This window comes from Lolium rigidum, chromosome 1, assembly GCF_022539505.1.
Source record: "Lolium rigidum isolate FL_2022 chromosome 1, APGP_CSIRO_Lrig_0.1, whole genome shotgun sequence".
Taxonomy (NCBI): domain Eukaryota; kingdom Viridiplantae; phylum Streptophyta; class Magnoliopsida; order Poales; family Poaceae; genus Lolium; species Lolium rigidum.
In genome coordinates, this window is record NC_061508.1 from 299,548,269 (window position 1) to 299,557,948 (window position 9,680).

At 43.9% G+C, this 9,680-nt stretch overlaps 1 protein-coding gene across 1 annotated transcript; it reads left to right on the forward strand.

The window, feature by feature from the left end:
- Positions 1-1,017: 1,017 nt before the first annotated feature.
- LOC124683996 (anthranilate O-methyltransferase 2-like) lies at positions 1,018-3,271 on the forward strand. Its single transcript, XM_047218409.1, has 4 exons — positions 1,018-1,092; positions 1,214-1,618; positions 2,419-2,688; positions 2,906-3,271. Exons 1-4 carry the CDS (start codon positions 1,018-1,020, stop codon positions 3,269-3,271), a joined length of 1,116 nt encoding a protein of 371 aa, XP_047074365.1.
- The last annotated feature ends 6,409 nt before the right edge of the window (positions 3,272-9,680 follow it).

Sequence of the window (9,680 nt, forward strand, 5' to 3'; positions counted from 1 at the left end):
TAGTTGTAGCAAAAAAATATGCTATTGTAGCAAACCCGACCTTATCGAAGATATCGACAAAGAACTCGCCGGAGACATTGTAGCATAATTTCTGTACTAAAAAAGCAAAAACAACAAAACAATTATAGCATCATCGACCAACGTCGCTAGCATCTTCGCATGTCGACGGTAGCAGCATTGAGGTGCTTGTAGCACCAACATCCTCTCTCATCTGGGAGCACCTCGGCCTTGGAAGGAGGAGGCCACGAGTGGGTCCAGGGGAAGTAGAGAAGGTCATGGGAGGTCCAGGACGTCCCGCCGGCACCAAAGCAGGAAACGGCCTCGGAATGGAAGTCGATGGCGCGAGACCGGATCATGGAGGAGCAGCCACAGCCGGAGACAGACCTCGTAGCGTGGCGGCGGGAGCCTATGGACTCACGGCGGCGGGTTCTAGGGCACGCGGCGACGGTAGCCACGGGGACGCGGCGGCTGAGTCCCCGGCGGCGGTGGGTGGAGGGGATGCGGCTTGGCTGGGCGCGGAGGCGAAGCGCAGCGGTGGAGCGCGGTGGCGTGCAGGCAGGGCACAACGGCGGACGGTGCCGTGAAAATTTGGGTCAAAGCTAAAGAAGAGATAAGGTGGGTCGTGGTGGGGCCCATACATGAAGCGTCGTTCGGTGGAACGCTGGCGCGTCCGCGATGCGCGCATCCAACGGCCACGCAACAGGAGGTTGCATCGCGCGAGATCCCCCGGGGGAATTGGATCATTTCCCTTTTTTTTATCAAAAAACTGTAATCTAGAAATTAGCTGTTCGGATAAACAAAGACATGAGGAGGGAGACATGACGAGGGACTCTCTCAAGTTCATTGCATCCGTAGTCAAAGTGGCAAGTCAAGTTAAATACACATTGCAGGAACCCAACAGGGTGGAAAAAATAATGGGATGGGCCGTCATTGGCACCCTATAAATGATACAGCCGTTGTGGTCTACCCATGCCACCTTGTGAAGCCAATCATCACTTGTGAACATACTAGCTAGCTATGGATGCAACAAGCGGCGTTCGCATGGCCACTGGCAACGGGGAGAACAGCTACGCCGTCAACTCCAGGCTCCAAGTTTGTACCCAACGACACTGTTTTACTGTTGTTTCATGTAGTATGTACGTATATAATTGATCACACCTTCAAGTGTCAACTAGCTAGGATTGAGCTCTAAATCTACTGTTGTTCCATGCAGGAGAAGGCTATTTTGGAGACAAGGCCAGTGCTGAGGAAGGCCATAGAAGAGGTGTACACGTCGCTCTCCACCCGCCGGAGCACCATGGTCATCGCCGATCTCGGCTGCTCATCTGGTCCTAACACTCTGCTCGTCGTCTCGGAGGTGATCGGCGCGATCTGTGCCTATACTCAGAAGGCAGAAAAACGTGCACGTGACGTGGAGGTACAGTTCTTCCTGAATGACCTTCCAGGGAACGACTTCAACCTCGTCTTCCGCTCAATAGAGCACTTTGAGAACCCCGGCGGCAAAGAGGCACCGCCACACTATGTCGCAGGGCTGCCGGGATCCTACTACGGGAAGCTTTTCCCTCGCCAGAGCGTTCATCTCTTCCACTCATCCTACTCCCTCATGTGGCGTTCCAAGGTACATGTATCGTGCATATATCGATTTCCCTGCATCTTAACGTGATAATAATAGTTCATGCCCATGTGTTAATTAACAGTTTGACATAACGTTTTTTGGATTCGCGAACACAAGCTTTTTTATTAGAATAGGGCGTCTTGTATATGATTGAAGAAATCATGTTAGGTATTGAATAGATTCAGAGATTTAGTTCATATGCTGGCTGTATTGGATCACGGATCTGTAAAGCCTAGCAAAAACTATAAAATTGTCTGCATGGGATGCAAACTAAATGCTAAAAGATGACGCCTCATTGAAATTTTGGGTGGCATATTAATTGCAAAACGGTAGTAGAAGATGTGGAAAGTGAGGTCTCTGACAATGTTAATTAATTTTAAAACAAATAGTGTATGTTGTTCCATTATATGAACACATTTTTATCGAATATAATCTGATCTAAAATGGTCAGCATGAATTCACTATGCTTTCAGTAATTACTTGTTTGCTATGAAAAAATATACATATCTTTATAACATTTTAACCTGCAAATATCTATACACCATATTATCTACAAATATAAATGGAGTAGCCGGAGGGTGAAATGCAAGAATGTCGCACAAAAAATAAGCTACCAGTATCATATCCATCTTTTTTTCCTGACGGAAATGAACCAATCCTTTTGAAACGCTTCACAAGACCATTCAATTGATGTCGGCTTTGACTGAAACTAAGTAGTACTGTGATTTGAAGATTTACAAGGCATTTATATGATGATAAGCTTTTTTGTATAAACCATGTTTCCTCTATGATTTACTTCCTAGGTCCCGGAGGAGATCTCAAGCTGCACTCACTTGAATGAAGGCAACATCTACATTGGAAAGACTACTCCGCCGATTGTGATCAAGCTGTTCCAAGAACAATTCCAAAAGGACTTTGAGTTGTTCCTAAAATTGCGCTCCAGTGAGCTTGTGAGTGGAGGCAGAATGTTGCTAACACTTCTAGGTCGAAAGAGTGAAGAGATGTTGATGCATGGGGACGTTAGTACCCTGTTTGAATTGGTAGCCAAATCTCTCCAGTCTCTGGTACAAAAGGTACACCCACATATATTACCGCAACACATGTTTTTCTTTCCAGTAACCACTAAACCTTTGTTACTGAAGGAACGCATGAGCGATTTATTACTTTCCAGTGATAATCAAAACAGAATTCAATAGTAAAATAAGAATACCAATTCACGAATAGATGACTCTTTCTTGGTTATCATATCCTATCTCTGAAGTATATTATTGTTGTACATGGTCCACATAGGGGCGTGTGGAGAAGGAGAAGTTGGACTCATTCAATTTGCCATACTACGCCCCATCTATGAAAGAGGTGAAGGCGTTGATCAACAAGAATGGTCTCTTCGATGTTGAGCACTTTAAACTCTTTGAATCGAATTGGGATCCTCAGGATGACTCGGAAAGTGATGTTGTACTTGACTGTGCAAGCAGCGGGGCAAATGTTGCCAATTGCATCAGGGCCGTGTTGGAGCCACTCATTGCAGACCACTTCGGTAAAGATATTATTGAGGAGCTATTCATGGTGTATGCATCCACCGTCGCAAAGCATCTGGCAAAAGCCAAGGCAAAGTATCACATCATCATGGTGTCCTTGAAGAAGGCCATGCATTGAATTAGTAGCAAATTGTTCATTTGATCTGATGATATATGCAAACTATATGTTGTCAGTGGTTTGCCTAAAGTGTCTGAATATCTCTTATATTCTCTCGCCTGTAATGTTGAGTCTCTTACAGTCTATCTGAATAAAACCATGAAAATTCTATAATTAGTAAATAAATTATCACATTTCAATATCTCTTATATGTCCTCACAATTAAAAACTAGCCAATTACTACCTCGGTTCTTATTTAATCGACGTGAGCCATTCCGCGAAACGTACATCCGTAGGCACAACTCCGCGTCGATTAAAACCGTATGGAGGGAGTACACAAGAGCACATAAGGCGATGTTGCTTCAATAGATTGCTAGTGTTTCCACAACTAATCCTAGTGAGATCTAGCGCCACTAGTCCCCTAGTAGTAGTGAGATTTAAGTATTCCAATCCCAGTCAACAGTCATAGAGTATGCGAGCCAGCGCGTACGTAGCTAGATTAACCTTAATAAATTGGAGCATCACATGTGCATACGTATTGGACGATCATTAGCAGAGCGGCATGGAAGATAAGAGCATCTTCAGCCGCCTCCCCACAGCGTCCCCCAAAGCAATTTGGGGCGCGCTGGATAAAAAAACCATTCCAGCCGCATCCCCCAAAAGCCATTTTTGTTCGGCGCGTCCCGATACGATGTCCGGCGCCTCGAGTCCGTCCCCGTCTCACAGGGGACGCTCCGGGCACGCCGGACACAACGAAAAGCAAGGCGGGCTCCCACATGTCGGCGACTATTTGCATAAACCGTTGTTTCGCGCCTCTTTTCTCATCGCTCCTTCCTTCCCGCGCCTCCCACCCATCCGCCGCCGCTGGATTTCCCGGCCGTTTGGGCGTCTGATCTCTGCTGAGAGTCGGCACCGTCGTCGCGGCTGGGGCTCCCGCCGGTCGTGCCGCCGCCGCCGCTTCGCCAGCGCGTCCCAGAACGCGCCGTCAAATCCGCCCACCTCCGCGCACAAAAGGTGCTCGACGACTTGCCAGGTAGGCGCGATTGGCCGCTGTTTGTTGCGTCGTCTGCCTCGGCGCAATTTTAACCATTGATTTTGTTGTAGCCATGGACAGCGACGATGAGATGCTTGCCCTGCTACTGGAGGACGAGCAAGCTTTCGACGACGACCTGCGGGAGCATTTGCTGATCATCGCGTCCCTCCAGGACTTGGTTGACGCTGAGGTGGAGAATAGGAAGAGGCCGCGCCGCGGAGGATCAAGGCGGGGAAGAAGGAAGTCGAAGCCCCGGCAGACGATGGAGGGGCATACCATGCTGCACAAGACTACTTTGCAGACTGTGCAACACATGAAGACAATTTTCGGCGCCGGTACAGGATGAGCAAGGGTCTGTTCATGAATATCATCCACGGCGTTCGAGAGTTCGACCCCTACTTCAAGCTCAAGCTCGACGCTGTAGGCGTTGTCGGGTTCTCGTCCATTCAGAAGTGCACCGCCGCCATGAGGATGCTTGCATACGGAGCACCTGCCGATACACAGGACAACTACCTTCACATGAGTGAGTCTACCGCCATTGAGTGCATGTACAAGTTTTGCCGAGCTGTGGTGGGAAAGTTTGGCAAATACTATTTGAGAGGGCCAACTGAGGAAGAGACTGCAAGGATCATGGCACAAAATGCTGTCAGAGGATTCCCTGGAATGCTTGGAAGTATCGATTGCATGCACTGGGCATGGAAGAACTGCCCGTTTGCTTGGCAAGGTATATACAAAGGGCGTCATGGATATTGCAGTGTGGTGCTTGAAGCTGTGGCAGATCATGACCTGTGGATTTGGCATTCTTTCTTTGGCATGGCAGGATCACACAATGACATCAACGTGTTGCAGCAGTCTCCGGTGTTCAGCAGACTAGTGGAAGGGTATGCTCCACCATGCAACTATGAGATCAATGGCCACCAATATACCATAGGCTATTATCTAGCCGATGGTATATATCCAAAATGGGCCACTTTTGTCAAAACAATATCGAATCCATCAGGTCTGAAGAATTCCCACTTTGCTACGCGACATGAGTCTTGCAGGAAGGATGTCGAGCGGGCATTTGGTGTGCTTTAAGCATAATTTTCCATTGTCCGGTACCCTGCTCTAAGCTGGTCTCACGACCAAATGTGGGAGGTGATGCAGACTTGTGTGATCATGCACAACTTGATCATCGAGGATGACCGCAAGAATCATGTCAGGACACATGTTGATCCCTATGAGTGTCAGGACCCTCTTGCGGAGGTTGATCATGAGTTGCCTGCAGATTTTGCTAATTTTTTCGCCATGCACGCAGAGATCCGTGACAGCAATGTTCATGAACAACTTCAAGCTGATCTCGTTGAGCATTTGTGGAGGATCAAAGGAAATACCGTGGCATCTTGATCTACCATCTAGCCCTATTTATTATATTTGTTTACTTGTTTTATGTTTTGTTGTAATTTAATTTGAAAACAATCCTCGCAAACATTTTTATTCATATGCTATATTTGATAAATGGTTCTGTGTTAAAAAGAAGTATTTTAAATGTTTGGGGGCGGTGTTTGGGGGACACGACTGGGGAGCGACGTCCCCCAAACGCGGCACGAAGAAAACACGTCTCCAAAACGCTCAATCTGGCGCGGTTTAAGGGACACTTTGGGAGACGCGGCTGGAGATGCTCTAAGTATTCATTCCTCCACGAGCTTGATCAAGCGAGCACAAACTATAAGGAAAACACACGACACATGCATGCACATGTGCATGAGCGACGCATCCCAGATTCTGCGGGGCTGTATAATTTGTATTTTCCAGATGCTCGCCGCGACAACGCTTGTCCTGTGTGTGTTATATTTCTATTTTTTTGAGATGATGTTATACTCCCTCTGATTTATATTATTTACCACTAAAATAAATATATCTATAATTAAAATATATCTAGATACATCTACATTAGTGTCAAGTAATATGAATCGGAGGGAGTATCTATATTATTAGGTAAAAAGAAATTGTTTGTGTTGTTCGTGCGTCAAATAAACCGGATTGATGGGTAGGTCGGGCCTGGTAGTCCTGCACAAAATTCCTGCACTGCAAACTTTGCCCGTGAATTTTTATCTATTTTTATCTTACAACTAAAAAATTGTATATTAAATTTATTTAAATTTAATAATATTATAGGAAAACTTACCTATATTTATGATATTAAATTAATTAGCTAGGTGGCCCTCGCAAATGCGAGGGCATTGTTATTATTTCTACTTTTAGAGGACGCCATTATTCTTAGAGTGCTAAAATTGAGTAAGCAATAAATTTATAGCTTTATGGACATTCACGTTATGCGATAGGAAATAATAAATCCTGTAGAAAATATCATTAATCATGTCTCACTTTTCCATAAAGGATTATCAAGAATCTTTCCCAGAAACAATATTTATCATCATTTGTCCACGATATTAAAATTGTACATGCAATTCAGTTCATTCATAGAGGTAGCTAGTAGTTTATACCTGATATTAAATTGGTACGCAAGGTTAAAATTCAATTTACTAAATAATTAGGCTTTACTTGATCATTGACAATATAAACGGTGTTTAGAAATTTCTAGCCAAATATAAATAACTTTACCTCATAAACTAAAATAGAAATGAATTTACCCAAGTATGTCCGTTGTTCCTTCAAATTTTTTTTTGGAAAATACATAACATTCTCACGTTGGTATGAAATATATGATTTGTTACACACAAATTCTATAGTATAGTACCTTGACCTGTAATTGGTACATGAACATGTTACTAAAAAATAAGGTACTTTTTAAATAAAAAATTAGTGTTCTTACTTTCGTTGTAATGTTAAAATAATATATTACGTGTCATTAACCATGGTTATAGATATTTGGCTACTTAGATGGTTATCTTCCAAATAATGCAATATTATGTTTAACTATGTTAAAATTTTCTCCCCACTGACCATACTGTTTAGTCCAACCATACTGACAAGGGATTAACTTATCAATGCCTACAAGTTGTAGACTAGAGTTTTGCTGGAAGTAGAGGACAAGTAGATCTCGAAGGTTTCAGTCGAAAAGTACTCGACGGATATGAAAACTAGGGTTGCGTGAGACAATGATTCGATCCTTTCTTTGTCCCTCGACTCCCCATTATATAGGAGGCGGAGCCGAGGGATTCGTAATACACAAGTTACAGAGTTCGGGAGGGTTTCTGACCCGTCCCGCAAGATTACAAGTCTATGTTTCCTAATACAACTCTATCTTTCCTTAACACTATCTTGGGCTTCCGAACTTCATATTCTTCGACATATGGGCCTTCAGTAAACCCCGGGTACTATCTTCGGCAGACCTATTGGGAATGCCTATGTCAGTAGCCCCCGAAATTTTGCTTGAATCGAAGAGTCAGGTAAAATCTCCAATTTTATATTTTTGCCAAGCTCATCACATATCTTTAGATACGCAATTCTATATTGCACAGGAATATTGGTAGTTGGGGCTAGTTCATCTGACGGATCAGGTACTAGTTAACTGCTCTAGTGGCAATCCGCAAAAACCTACTTCAAGATCACGTCCCTGGACATGATCTCGGGATACTGGTGTAAACTTCGACGAGTGCCGCTTAAGGTCTTATCATTCCGTCGAGTCCCGGTCATATTTTATCGGGTACCTAACGCGTCCGTTAGGATTTTTCTTCGTATCTGTTGATACGGAAAAAAGTAGCAATCCGACGTCAGAGACGGTGCCACGCCGCTCAGAATGGATCTGGGGTCTTACCTTCGTAAAGTTTTACGGCATTCAGAGATTATTCGCGATTTTTAGCGCTCTGAGAATATATTGTCGAGTGCTTTTTCGGCTGTTAGAATAGTACATTTTATTGAGTCACAGATGACTTATATTGACTTCCCGATGGGAGTATATATCGAGTTATTTGGGTAACTCGAAATATGCTCACTTCTTGTATTATTTCATCGGGCACGCGAACAGCGTTCCCGATGGGAGTAGCCCCCGAGGCTACAGCCAAGGATTTGGACTTGGTTGTTGTCAACACCCGGATTTTTAAGTCCAAATGCCTATTATGCCATTCCTCGCAATCCCAGGAATATTGTTTTTGCGAGACATAATAGATTGATATCACAACACATCATTCATTACAACACATAATCGTCTTCCAAATAAAGGATCACATGATCCAGTCTTAATACAACATATGGGATCTAGAGATCCAAATACAAATCACATAGCGGAAGCGAAGTAGTAGCGGTCTTGGTCCATTTATTTCACAGGCAACTGCTGACGTCAGGAGTGATCCTAGTTGTCGTAGACGTCCTGCTGTCCTTCTTCCGAGTTCTAGTACTCGTCTTCATAGTCTGGCCATTTGAATAGCCAGGGACATAGCCATGAGTACTTTAAAGTACTCGCAAACTAATACTAAGGTAAATACTATCAACTATAGTAAGGGGGTTCTAAGCTCTAGTTTCATTTGCATAAAGCCAGTTTTATTTCATAAACACTTTAATAATCAAAACTCTTCATTTACTTAACTAACTCAAGTGGGAACATTAGTGTCATTCCCACAACTCAGTTGCGATTCAAGGTCAAAGTCACCTTTCAATTCAAATCACAAGTCACCATTCATAATTTTGGAAAAAGTTCTGATGACGGAACAGTATGGCCTTTCCAACTGTCCATAACCGCGGACGCGGCTATTCGAATAGGTTTAACTCTGCAGAGGGTGTACACTTGTGCCACAACAATTGCAATAGTTCGTCAGGGGTAACTGGCCCTGATTTATCGTACGCAGTACGCGAACTACCAATCCTAACCTTTCAATTACATATTCTAGTATAGGAACCTCTCCCCATGAGCTTTGCCTCCCGGTGAAAACAAACCGTCAACCCGGGAACTGCACAGGGCTTGGGTCGTACATTCACCTCATTTCATGTCATTTCACATTCAATGGAGGCAGCCTCGGCATAACCCCTATGACGCTTGTTCAGAGGGAACCCATACTAAAATACATAAGTTTCCAGCTAAGCCTTACCCAGATTCAGGTATTGTGGGGGTACTTGTAAAATTGGAATGGTATCGCATCTGAACCCAACCATCAGGTTTTGGTAAGTTTCACCAAAATCATTCACCAGTCACATTCACCTTCCAAAAGCTTTCAATAGAATGAATCTTCATTCCAAGGTTTTCAAAGTCATTTCAGATCACAAGTTCCCAACTAGAGTAGTCACTTTTAATCTTTAGCACTAGCCACTAGTTATGAGGGGTGCTCAGTAGTTTGCCTTGCTTCTAGGCTAAGTGTGATACTCTTGAACTACTCCATAACTAAACCAAGTGAATCATAAATCAAAAGCAACTTTGATAAATAAAAATACAGGAAAACTTGTAAGGTAAAAACTTGGGAT